A 12,733-nucleotide genomic window follows, 5' to 3' on the forward strand; every position below is an offset into this window, starting at 1 on the left:
GAAAGCCCAGCATAGCTCTGGTGACCTTCTTACTCCCTCACCTCCCAGCACTTCCCAATGCTTACAGGTGCTCCTCTACTGTTACGGGAACTGTGGTTGCTCCGTACTTTTGGAAAATGGAAAAAATACATCTCCTGTTTTGTGTGTTGTCACATGAGGAGTTAGTAATTGCTGTTCTGTTGCCCTTATCGCACCCCAATGCACTTGGTTGTTCCGTGTGTTACAGCCATTGCTAGTCCTGGTACAGCTCAACAACTCTGAAATCTGGGATCCCTGCAAAATTATCTTCCAGGCTGTGCAAGGCTGTAAAGTTGCACAAAGGGGTGAAGCCGGGGAGCCAGACCTGCTGGGAACCCATTAGCAAATGTGATCCTGAGGAATCTGTAGGTGGTTTCTGGTGGAGATTTTTATCTTTTGTATTGAAAGGTTGTAAATTAAACATGGAGATTTAATGTCACCCTATATAGGAAAGCACAAATACAGTCTATGTCAGTTTTGAGCAAAGATCCCTTGTTCACTAGCACAAGACAGCACTGAAGTAAACATTTAGGAAGGAGATGGACTCTTACCTGTGATAAGAAGGGACTGGATTTAGTGACCCTGGAGGTATCTCCACTCTTACATTTTCCGGGCATTTTTCCATGTTCAGGTTTCACATGGAGCAAGCAGCTCTGAGCACACAAGGAGAGCTGGGAGTGGCACATCCCCAGCTACAGCTAAATCCACTGAGGACACTTTGTCATGCTCTTTAGGCTTGCTGACAATTACAGCTACAGAGTATGGCAGCTGAGGATGTGCCCTGTTATGCCATGTTGTTTGGTTTTTTTTTTTCTCCTCCCTTCATAATGCACATGCAGCTTTAGTAAACAGAGGTTTCTTACATCCCCAAGACATGGCGTACAGTCTTAACCTACCTGAAAACACATTACAGTTCAGTGAGCACTCTGAAACTTTCTTGAGGTCACGTAGGGAATTGGTGACAAAACGAGCATCAAATAATCAGCAGTTATAGCTTCCAGATTTATATCTACCAGTTGGTTTCAGCCTTTTTATAGGCCTGCGTGTCCTAGGAAGCACATCACACACGTACCCGAGAGCATCTTGTTCAGCGGCAGCAGTTAACTGTGGCTAAAGCAACCCCCGCTGCGCAGCGGGGAGCGGCACGATTGCATTAGGGGTGAAGGCAGCATCTAGGTGGTTGTGCGGCAGAGAGCATGAACCAGCATGTGTGTTCCTTCTCATCGGCTGGGGTTCGCCGCGGTCCCGAATCAGATTTGCCCATGTTGAGCACTCCTGACAAACAAGGCCCCAGCTGTCTGCTGCCGCAGAAGCGTGCGCCAAGGCAGGCTATGAAAAGTGTTGCACAACCCAGTATAATTTAACCACATGCTGAATAAATACACTTTTGAGAACTCTTTTGAAGAGATGTTGCCTAATTAATCCTGCAGGGGGTATAATATGTATATTTTTGAAATCCAGTTTCAGCATCATGCAATTAGCTTTTATGGCCTAAGGATTCTGATTTAAGACATTCTTTAGTTACTAATGGTAACCTGTTTTAATTAGAAATGCAAATGTATTTGAGATCCAAATGTATCTGAGTGGTACAATATAAAAAGATGATTCACAGCTAATACCATTGAAGTGCCTCAAGTCTGGTATTCTTTGTACCTTCTGTAGTTTGAACCCTGAGGATCAACATGATATTCAAACATCGCTCTCAGCTGAAGCATGTGGAGGCTGAATAGATTTCTTTAGGAAATGGAATAAGTATTAACCAACAGGGATCCTTGCTAGGGCAGCAGAAGGAAAACTATAGCTTTAGGCAAGAAGGAGGCAAACACTTTGAATGTTACGGTAGTAACTTCAACTCTGCAATAGCAGAGCACAGCTCCTGCCAGGACGCAGGTGCTGAGCAGACAGCAGCATCTTAGTTGACTTTGTCTTCGTATCAGAGAGATTACTCAGGCTTGAACATCCTGGGCTGCTCAGGGAGGGCTGTAGCTGCTCAGAGCTGTGCTGCCGTAGAATTTGATCTGGCAGTGTGCCTAAGAAAAACCTCAAGCAAGGGAAGCTCCAGACAAACATCTAAGGGCTAATTCTTGCTGAATATTCACTGCACTCACTTGTCCTGGAGATACTAAACTATCAGACAGGTGGATGTCTGTGATCAGACGTCATACATTGCAGTAAGAGATCACCCCTATTCGACAAAGTCTTTCCAGAATCAAAGAGCCTCTGCTGCTAGACCAGTCCAGCCCTTGCTGTTGTGTTCAAATAAGTGTTTCTTTTTCCTAATTACTTTGAAAGATGGGGCTGAAAGAAAGCAACTACTCAGCAATAGTGAAGACGGCTTTTGTAATGATAATCGCTTATTAGGCATGTTGCTTGGTAGAGCACTTTTACAGCTATTTGCGATGAGACGCAGTGATGCATTTGGGAATGAAGCAGTGCAGTTTATGCAGTGCACTTTTCCACATCTCTGCTAAGCTGGATGTAGAATTTTTTCCGTGAGGAGGCTGCTGGTAAGGAGCAATGGTATAGGTACCATAAAAGCCATGGGAGGCTCCGTGTGGCCCTCCAGAAGTCAAAATCGATGAGTTTCTCAGGACTAGCATTATTGGGAAGGCTGGTGGCTGGGTCAAGGCACTTGCACAGCTTCAGAGGGCTGAGACCTCGGCAGGGTGCTGCAGAGAGCTCTCCTGTTCCCATGCAGCAGATGCTCTCTGAGACTTCAAGTTCCCATCCCATCTTTCTTGCTGACGCAGATAGAGAGTAGTAGTGATTTCATCACCTGAAATTTGATAAACTTGTTGACCGGCACCACGGGGAAGGTTCCTCACAGATTTGCTCCCTGCCCTGGAGAGAGCTGTCAAACAAAAAACCAAGACGTAGATCGCGTGAGCCTGTTATATGGGACGGCAAGTGATGTTCTGATTTTCCTACTTAAGCTGAGTGAATTAAAGCTTTCCACAAATCTAACTGATAGTCTTGAGTGTGCACTTAAAAGTCTCCGAGCTGCTTAGCCATTTCCCTGTGCCGTGTTCAAAGAGCAAAGCATCACAAGCACCAGCAGTTCCTATCTGTGTCTTTTATTTCCAAACCGCTGTTTGCATTTACTTCATTCATTACTTCTTTTAATTCATCCCAACCAGTACCTTTGCTGTGAGCTTGTATTTTCCGCTAGTATTTCTGGAGGACAAGGGCATGGAGGAAGCTGCTTTGGGCACCAGCCCTGGAGGCTCCGGCTGCAGTGTGTCTGTCGTCAAACACCCCAACCTCGTTGTTCTTGGTGGTTACGTGGTGTCCACTCTTGCCCTGCACCACTTGCAACTTATTCTTATTCCGTTCTTTTCTTTTCAGGGGCTGTCAGAGCCTGAATAATTTAAGAGTGAACAAATGAGAGACGTTCATGGAGGACTCTGTTCTTACCTAGGCACAATTTGACAAGCATGTAGATTGCCTTGGGTTTCCACTGCACCTACCACAACTTTACTAAGAGAAAAGCCCCCTTTCCTAGACATCTGTGTCACTCTTGCTTAGTAAAGTTATTCAAGATCAGCGCCTTTGGAATTGGTTGGTAAATGGACAAAGACTTTCTCTTTGCCCGGAGCTCCTGACAGCCTCCAAGTACCAAAGAGAACTCCACAGCACTAGAAAGCAAGAGACAGCTGCTGAATGTTGGAAGCTACTGCATTTGGCAAAAGAAGCTGACGCTAAGATGCACACAGTTGTGTTTGTTTGTTCTGCTTGTTTTCTGTGCTTTCTGAGCCCTGTGTGTGCCTGGAAAGTTTAATGACCAATCCCTTCTTTCCCGACATGCAGTTTTTCTTCCTATCCCAAAAAGCTTTGGGTTCTGTTCTTGCTTTTTTTTCCAATTCCAATTTATTTTGTCACCGATACTGTTTTGTTGTTTCCATGAGGAATTGTTTGGGTACATAGCCACAGTTTCCCTTGAGGTAGGGAGACATAAATACAATATTCAAATGTCGTCCTCCTCCCTCCTCTCCCCCCGTTAAGCAGAGCGGTCCACCTTGTCATAGACGTTGCTGGCTTCAAGCGTAAGGCAGAGTTGACCTTAGTAATGATGTCATTTAACTGAGAAATTACTTCAAAATTCTTACAGTAGCTCAATTTGGGAGCTGCTGAATGAAGCTGACCCTTGACAGTTCGCAGAAGAATAAGGCTTGTGTTGTACTAACAGCTGCTTGGAAACCATGTGTAATAGAGTTTGGTTTTGTGCCCACCACCAGGATAAAAGATGGTATTCGCCAGCTCTGGTACCGTTATGCTCCGAGCAGAGCTGAACTGCTTAGATCAAAGTTAAAAAGTCTGCTTCTATGTGGGTGTCTAAGCATTTCACAGTTCCTTATGCTAAAAGTAACAGTGTACTTGCAAAGGCCAGCAAACGCTGCTCTTCTTGTTCAGCTTCAAACAAGATGTTTTACCCCACATCATCCCATATAGGTTTCCATAAAGGTTCAGGGTTAAAACTTTTTTATGGAACATGCATAAGTCTCCTATCAAAATATATCAAGGGGGATTTTTGCTTTGTGTTTGGGGTTTTGTTCTTTTTGCTGCTAGCGACACTTATTCTGGAAACTTTAGGTTCGGGGATTACTTTATTTTTGTCACAGAACGAGGACAGTGTAAATACAAAATGTAAAGTAGAACTTAGAGAAGTGCTTCAACGAGTTGTTTGACTAAATTGAAATAAATGTTGATTTGTTCAAAAAAAAAAAAAAAAAAGCATGCCCTTTCTGGATCTTGTTAGTCTTGACTTTTTATTTCCTTTCTTTGCTAAAGCAAAATGCGTGCCTCTTGACTTCAGAAATCTGCTCTCCCAGCTGTGAGGCGTTACGGGAAGGCTGCTCCGACGTGCAGTCCCAGCAGATGTGTTGGACTTGCTCTTGCTGTGCTCTGGACTGGTCTGGGACGTGTGCTGGGCACAAACCCGAGGCAAGAGAATGGGTGAATGAAATCAAGTGCGTAGAAATACTGCGTCTGGCCTCAGACTCTGCTGTGTGGAGCAAACACTCTTTGTCTGAGCTTTTCCACACCCTTTTATTCAGTAAAAACCTATTCTAAAAAGTTGTTGCTTTCTTGGGGAGATAAGCAAGGTTCCCTTGAAGGACTCAAGGCAGGCCAATAACGTACGTATCTCATAGTATTTTGGGATAGGAGCTGGCTAGGAGTATCTCACCTACCAACGGGTTGGTGGATTCACTCTGTGGATGTTTGCTCTCTTATTATTCCTGTCATGAACTCACAGCAGCTTATGGGAGGGGTCAGATGGGACTCTGAAGCAGGATGAATTTGTCAGCTGATAAACAGAGAGAAAAAGGCTCCAACCTCCCACCGGAGAAGTCATAGATACCCATCGCAGTTGTAAGCTGTTATAGGGAATCACGTTTGAGTGGGACACCCAGAGAGGAGGACCGCAGATGTTTCGGCTGCTGTTCAAGTGCTTGGTGCCATGGGGTTGAGTTGCACACTTTCCTGAGAGTCTCTTCAGAGGTACAAGGACATGTTCTGCCCTCATGTGCAGCAGCTACTCGCTTAAATGCTCATCCATAGGAAACAAGGCCCTGCCCTGTATTCATCCGAGGACTCATTTTCCTCTTTTCCCCGTGCCCTCCCTACAGTCACCTCTGACAACAGCTTTAGGTCCACGTGAAGCAGCAGATACAATAGAGATGACTTCTGTAGCTCTTCTCTCACTAGGCACTCTTGGACAGTACCAAAGTCATGTTCTATTTCAGCAGGCTCGCTCTCTGTGCCTTCCCCTTGTGCTGTTTCTCTCCCTGGAGATCCAGCTCACTCATTCAGCATGCTCTCAGGATTTCAGTAACTTTTCTTGCAAGGTCTCTTGAGACTGTGCGCCTCTGTGCTGTTTCTCCAGGCTTTTGGTTTTATCTCACTCTTTGAAACTTTCCCAGAACTGCAGTGACTTTTCTCTGACCTCCAGGAACTGGAGCTCTCGAGCCCTGACACTCCGACTGGCACAACCAAGACCTGGAGACTACTTTGGGATGTCAGCTTTCCCAGCACATGCTGGATGAAAGCCGCATCTGAGCAACACCAGCTAAAAATAAAAGCTATTCAACTGAAGCTAATGGCGGGTTGCCATGAGTTATTGCTCATTAAAGTGAATTGTCAGATGCTTAACTTCAGCTAATCATTTCCTGCTGCGAGATCGGCCTGCTATGAAACATACTCAAATGTGGGAAGGGGATTCACAAGAACTAAATTTAGCTAAGGGTGTAATTTCCTCGGACTCCCTCTGTAGTTAATGGAAAGAGAGAGGCTCCTACAGGGTGCGATTCCCGCTCTGCATCACCCTTAGGCAAAAGCGCGCACAGCTCCTTGCCTGCCGAGAGCATGAGGTGAGCAGTTGCCTGCCACAAAAATGAGCTGCGCCGAGCGACGGTGTTTGCCCACCCCACCTAGGCGAGTGCTTGTTTTCCTCGGCTTAGGTTTCTACCTGGAAGTAATGATCAGGAAGTTGAATATTAAAACCAACAGAGAGGTGACCATTTCCCAAAGGCAAAACCCGTATGCAAAATCCCCCAGGAGCTTCCCCTGCTTTGCAGTGTAGCTAAAGGGAACTCTGCAGATCATCCTCTATCTCAAAGCAGCTCTTCTTTCCCATTTCCAAGAAATATCAGCTATTCAATAAAGAAACAGTGTGTTCTGAATCTTATGTGATTAATTTAGGTTTTGGTCCTTTTTTTCCCCCTGTTCTTTTTGGAACTTAGTCTTGTTTGCATGTTGGCAGTGAAACAGAAAGTCAAATTTTCAGTTTTTACATTACAGTGATTGGAAAGTTTGTCAAGTACATCTGCTTTTAGCAGTGTAGGCTACTTTCTCGATTGGACTGGAAACTTTTGCATAAAATATTTAACTCCATACCACTCTTCTTGAGTTTGGACAGAAGTCATTTCATCCATGTAAATGGAATTGTGAGAATCCTGCCAGATTGATTTGTGCCTTTTGATGTTACTTCGAGGTTGAAGCTTCAAATGATACTCTAAGACACAAACAGAAAATTCAGTTCAACCTTCTCAGTTCTGCTCATTTCCAGGAGATTATAAAGTTAGGGAGAACATTTGAATCTCAGAGCAAAATTTGCATTTAGATTTCAATGGCGTAGTTTGAACGTGTCTTTACCCTCTGGTGTGAAATGGGGTTCTGCGTGGTCTCATCTCATTTTTCCCTCGAGCCGAAGCACGGGGCAGGTCTGTGGCTGGACACGTGTAGAGCGGATGGGGAGCAGTGGAGGACTCCAGGGCGAGTTTTGTAATTCCATTGCGAAAGTTTAACATACTTCTAATCTAAAGGGCTTTTCAAGCCAGTTGTCCTCTATCTTTGTCTGACATGGGCACTGAAAATTTCCTCATGTTCACTTCTGTTCTTCGCTGGACCCTTTTTTGGAGGCAGTGCCTCAGGAGACAGTTTATCTGTTGACATTAGAAGTTGTCAGATTCCTTATTTACGTTGTTATGAACTAGTGTTTTCACTTGAGGAATAGCTGTAAAATGACTTTGTATTATCCAAATGTTGTTACCTCCCAAATTTTTGCAAATCCATGCCAGGTTTTACAGGCAGAATAGGCTCTAACACTAAAACTGGGATCCGTACTGTCATCTGCCTAAGCCACAAAGTTTTGTAACCCTGACTCGTGCCAATAAAAATGTTTCACTGAGCGTGTTTTGCACATTTAATACAAAAGCACAGAAGAGACCAAAGAAGCGGTTTTCATACCTCGTTCTGCCATCTTTGCGTCCGTCTAGTAGAGCTTTAGCCCGGAAGCCTTGAGCAGATCTGAGGTGGCCCTCTCAGCAGCATTTCCCAAGGGAGAGTGTAAAGCCTCAAGGGGCTGAGAGCTGTGAACTGGAGCCTACAGCCTGTGTGGTGAAGGAGATGCTCTTGGAAAGGGCAGGAGAGGGTGCATTTTGATGGTTTAGATGATTCTGGTTTGTTTAGTGTGAAATACTAACAGAGGCTTTGTTTGTGCATAGGATGGGTCTAGATGACTCCTGCTTTCCAAGATTTTCTGGTACAGAGATTCCCGTTCTTCAGGAAATGATAGCTCAAGTAAAGACCGAGTTAGTCTTTCACCCACATCTGATTCAATTCCATCTTTGTCAGAAATGTTATTTTACAGGAATCACTAAATATGGAAAATGGGCTCTATCGAGCACAGCAGAGCTAATTTATGTGCTCATCGGTCAGATTGTCGTTACTGGCTTTCATTCATGAGTGGAATTATTTTTGCAAAAATATTGTTGATTTAAATGCACACGCTAATAGGATTACAGAGTTACCATTCTGGCTCATCTTCTTTGACTTCTGTGGAAAAATCCTTTTCTCTCAGGCTGTTTTTCTGGGGTGACAAATGGAGCCATACATAAACCAGAAGATGATTCACCTCTTCTCGCCTAAAGCAAGATTGTGTCCTGCCATAGTCACCTGTCTTCATAGCTATATTCTGTATTAACTTCTGGTTATGGAAGCATATTTCCTTCCTATCATATATGATCTGTGGTTAGTATGGATCAAAAAGAGAAGCCTGATGTTTTCTTCTGAGTTGCTCTGAGAAGCCTTTCCCTTTCCCCATTAGAGATCCGTGTTCTGCAGATGAGTCCGGCGCTGCAGGAGCCTGATCAGACAGACCTCCCCTCCCATGTGTGCTCTGGGGAACAGGGAGGTAAAAATAAAATCCCTTGTATTTATGTTCCAGCAGTAATTCCTACTGACTCAAGTGGGAATACAACTGTGCCTCTAAAACGGGTCTATGAGATTTTCGTTTTTTTCTTTCACTCAAGGTTGGACAGAACTGGAACCTTCCATTTTTCAAGTAAAAGAGCTGTATTTTTATAGACGTCTGTTCATTTGAGCAACAACAACAAATATGTCATGCCTCCAGCAGTGCAAAAGCTCTGAATGTTACAGCTTTTCGGTCTGGCTGAGTATCTGTCACAGTCCTATTGCCAGAAGTTTCTTGGAGGTTTGCTTAGGGGTGTTTTGGAAACCATCATTTCTTCTGTCTGAATGAATGGTTTGGCCAGGAAATCAATCTAGCCACACTAGTCTGCTGACCTCCCTACACCCATTTCGCTTCACCAAATACCTTTTTTTAGATGCGTGTGTCCCGGAACGTTGGTGGCAGGATGACTGCTCGCTGCAGCTCTCCGCCGAGCCCTGACGTTCCTGCAGACCCACTGCAGCGCGAGGGCAGCCACTGCTTTGTTGGTCCTTGCGGGCAGCAGCGGCTGCCTGAATTACCACGCAATGTGCCGCTGCATCTTTTCCAAAGTGCTCTCTGGCTTTTCTTAAGCAAACTGTGTTTCCAAATAGCTCTACCAATACAGTTTGCAAAGCACATAGGTGCTAGTGCTTTGCAAGAAGAGCACGGTAACGTGTCCTCCTCTTCCGCTTGATCCACCTGGTGTCTGGATCTTAGGCTAGTATCAAGTGTCACGATTAATGTGTTTGTAGCCGTACGTGCCGTGGAAGCAGTGGAGCTACACAAGCACGGCTTAGGAGGTTGTCTCCAAAGTCTTTCCTGGCAGATTTTTTTGTGTTGCATGTTTCTGTCTCATTTTGTGAGCTCTGCTCTTCCTTGAGCTCCAGTCCTGCCTCTGCGAACATGTTGAGGTGACCTGCTTTATGTGCAAAGGAGATCATTCTCAGCAGGGCTGGCAAACAGCGAGTGTGACTTGCTCACAAATGTGTCCATATTTGCAGTTCCTTTAAAAAGGAAAAGGAAAAAGCTAATGAATATTGTGTGTGGACTCTCGGTGTGGTTTTTGGATAGCACGTGTTTGGCAACGGTGGGAAGTGGGACGATGAGCTTTGTACATGTGTAGTGTGCTGGGTAGAGCAAACTCACCCCACCTCGAGGGGCTCTCGTGGTGGCTGGGGAGAAGGGAGATTTATACCAGCCTTTCTCTTCCACCCCCTTGCCTATCCTCCAGCCAGCGGAGACTACGTTACCATGTACAGGCAAGATAAGGCCACGTTTCCAGTCTTGGGCTGCATGGGCCAAGTGAAGCCCAGGCTCTGTCCCAGATGCCTTACAGCGGTCAGCCAGGGCAGTCCAGTGGACAAGGAGAAAGAAGGAGACTTCATATCTGCCAGGGTTGCATGCAGCATGGCACGACTGAGATTTACTAACCCCCTGGTACATAGCCTTTTTCATCACCAAAGGCATGACCTTGAGTGGGAAAAATCCAGAGCCTCGTTCAAGTGGGATCATTGCATGGTGTAACACACCTGCCTCTGGAAACCTTTGGGTTGGCTTTCATCATGGCTTGTGGCTCTGGAGGCCTGATGTTCGGTCTGCAGAGGTTTCCTGGCTCTAGGTTAAACTTTGGACAAAATTGCTGCAAGCAGGCAAGGTGGGCTGTGGGCCAGCTTGGGACTTGTGGGCTGTGGGCCAGCTTGGGACTTGGGGTGTTTCTGCCCATCTGCTGCCTTCCCCGGGATGACGGGGGACAATGACTGACCGTCGCTTCCCCGGGACAGCCTCAAGCGAAGAGTACCGCGGTATGAGAGGTGCTGTGTGTCTGTCCATGCCCCGGCCATGGCTGTGCTGCCTGGGGAAAGGAGAGGGAGGCAGCAAGGCCAGGGCCTGGCCCTGCTCATAAAACCAGGGGCATTTCCTGGTGGAAGGGAGGTCCCTGCCCCTTCCATCACAGACGTCGGGTTCCTGGGTTTGGCCCTGCCTCGAGCCTGCCAGGCTGAGGTAGGAATGCACGTCTCCGTAACAAATCCTCGGGGTGGACGGGGTTGTCCCAAGCTCCATTTAGCCTCCTATCAGCTCCTTCCCTTACTAAAAGTTGAATTGGCAAGGTGCCATCGACCGGAGGTAGGGGTTTGGACTGCGTTACTTCCAAGCTGTAGTAAAAACCTCTCTGTACATTAACCCATCGAGATGTGAGAAGATCAGCTTGTCCTCGGTTCTCCTCAGCCTCCCCCCGAGCCCGGTCCCCAGCAGAGGCAGTGAGTCTGTGATATGGCTGCTTGCCCCAGATCATCCCTGACAGTGGCAGCCTCCACAAAGCCATCACATCCAGCATTTCTCCTTCCATGACTGCAGCCCAGCTCCCTTTGCACCAGTAATTCCCAAAATTGATCCTCCTGCAGCGGCAGCGGGAGCGTGGGCACCTGAGGGCACCCTGCTCGGCGCAGCCCCTTGGCGAGGAGCCCTCCTGCTTCCCCTGCCGCCAGCGGGGCTTTCGGTGCTGCTGGGGGATGGAGGGGCGAGGGCACTTGCAAAATCAAAATCACGAAACCCTGAATGCTGCTGACGCAAGGTGCGCTGATAAACTCCCAGAGCATCACATGGAGCCTGCGAGAGGAAAGTATCTCAAGCCTATTGAGTGGAAGATAAGCTGGCCACTGACAAATATTATCTTGCGCTAGTTGATTTAACGTCCCTTCGTGTGCATGAAATAACATCAATGGTAGCTGGCTAAACTCAGGCCTTTTCGAGATAAGACTGCTACTTTGCCCTTATGGAGGAATGTCAGAAAAACCCCAGCAGCTCCACCTGGGATCCGTCCTCCTCCCAGCCCCTCTCACGCTCACTCCTGTTGTCAGAAGACAGATGATTTGGATTTTCTTCCTGTCTGGGAAATGAACTTTGACTTCCTCTAGCTTGTTGCAATTATTTCCGCGTGTTCTAAAAACCTAACTTTTGACCTCAGGTATGTAATAAATTATCAGTTCAACTTCTGACGGAGGCTGTCTATGGTTATGAAATATCATAAAATATTATAACTCTCACGGTCTGCATTTTACAAGCTGGCAGACAAGGCAGGCCGCAATCTCTGCTCGGTGCGTAGCCGGCTGTGAGCAGCAGCTCTGCCCAGCGGGGTAGGAGCTCTGCATGCAGGTAGCAGGAACTGGCTTCTAAAACGCTATAGGTAACGATTGTCTGGGAGAGTAGCTCTCCCTCAGCATGTGTACTACCCAGTATCTCTAATGATACTTATTGCTGAACTGAGAATATCTGGATGCACCGGGCTATTTTCATGTGCTGCAACTTATGTTTTTGTTTTCTGCTGGGGCAGATAAAATATTCAGAGATAACCATCTAAAAATGTTTAATAACATCAGCTGTCTGCTTTATGATGTACAGTCTGAGATTTATCTTACAGGAGTGTGACAATTTCTGAATTCTGTAAAAAAAAAAAAAAAAAAAAATTTTTTTTTGTCTTAAACTGTGTGGGATTAAACATCTCGGTCCCTGATTGCTCCTGAGGAGGGAGTGCCTTGCCATGGTTTCAGAAAGGTGAAAGCAGGGCACTTGTTCCTAAAGAGCAATTGAGAAATCTTCAGGCAACTTGTTTGCTTTGGTTTTAAAGACTTATTGACATTGGCTCATCTTTGGTCTGTTGCTTTTGGGGGGAGTAAGGGAGGTTGCACCCATTTCTAAGGTGCTAGTCTGAACATGTGTAGCAATAATTGCAGTTGGATACAGTTCAGCAGAATCTCCTGCTTGGATATAATGGAAATATTTTTAATTTTAAGCCTGCCTTGTACCTCCTTCTTGGGAGTTTCCTTTGGTTTGAACAATTTGTCATCTTTTGTAGTTGTTCATTCCAGTTTTTTAGTTCTAGGGAAGGTGTGAAGTCTTCTGACAAATTGCTTTCAGGGGCAAAGGAGATAATTTTAAGGTGCTTCAAATAACCTTGAAAAGTGAATAAGTAGTCTAACTAACAGT

General features: G+C 45.9%; 1 protein-coding gene across 7 annotated transcripts in view; it reads left to right on the top strand.

Annotated features, from left to right (window-relative positions):
- Window positions 1-12,733, top strand: part of KALRN (kalirin RhoGEF kinase) — a 534,707-nt gene that overhangs the window by 459,794 nt on the left and 62,180 nt on the right. The window contains exon 37 of one of the 7 annotated variants that reach the window (XM_075511732.1): window positions 3,364-4,669. The exons of the other annotated variants lie outside the window; for them this stretch is intronic. Coding sequence (XP_075367847.1) covers window positions 3,364-3,380 — 17 coding nt within the window. The 3' untranslated portion in view covers window positions 3,381-4,669. Of the gene's footprint in view, window positions 1-3,363; window positions 4,670-12,733 lie in introns of those variants that run through there. 7 annotated transcript variants of the gene reach the window in all.

The sequence above is a fragment of the Mycteria americana genome, chromosome 9 (assembly GCF_035582795.1).
Source record: "Mycteria americana isolate JAX WOST 10 ecotype Jacksonville Zoo and Gardens chromosome 9, USCA_MyAme_1.0, whole genome shotgun sequence".
Classification (NCBI taxonomy): Eukaryota; Metazoa; Chordata; class Aves; order Ciconiiformes; family Ciconiidae; genus Mycteria; species Mycteria americana.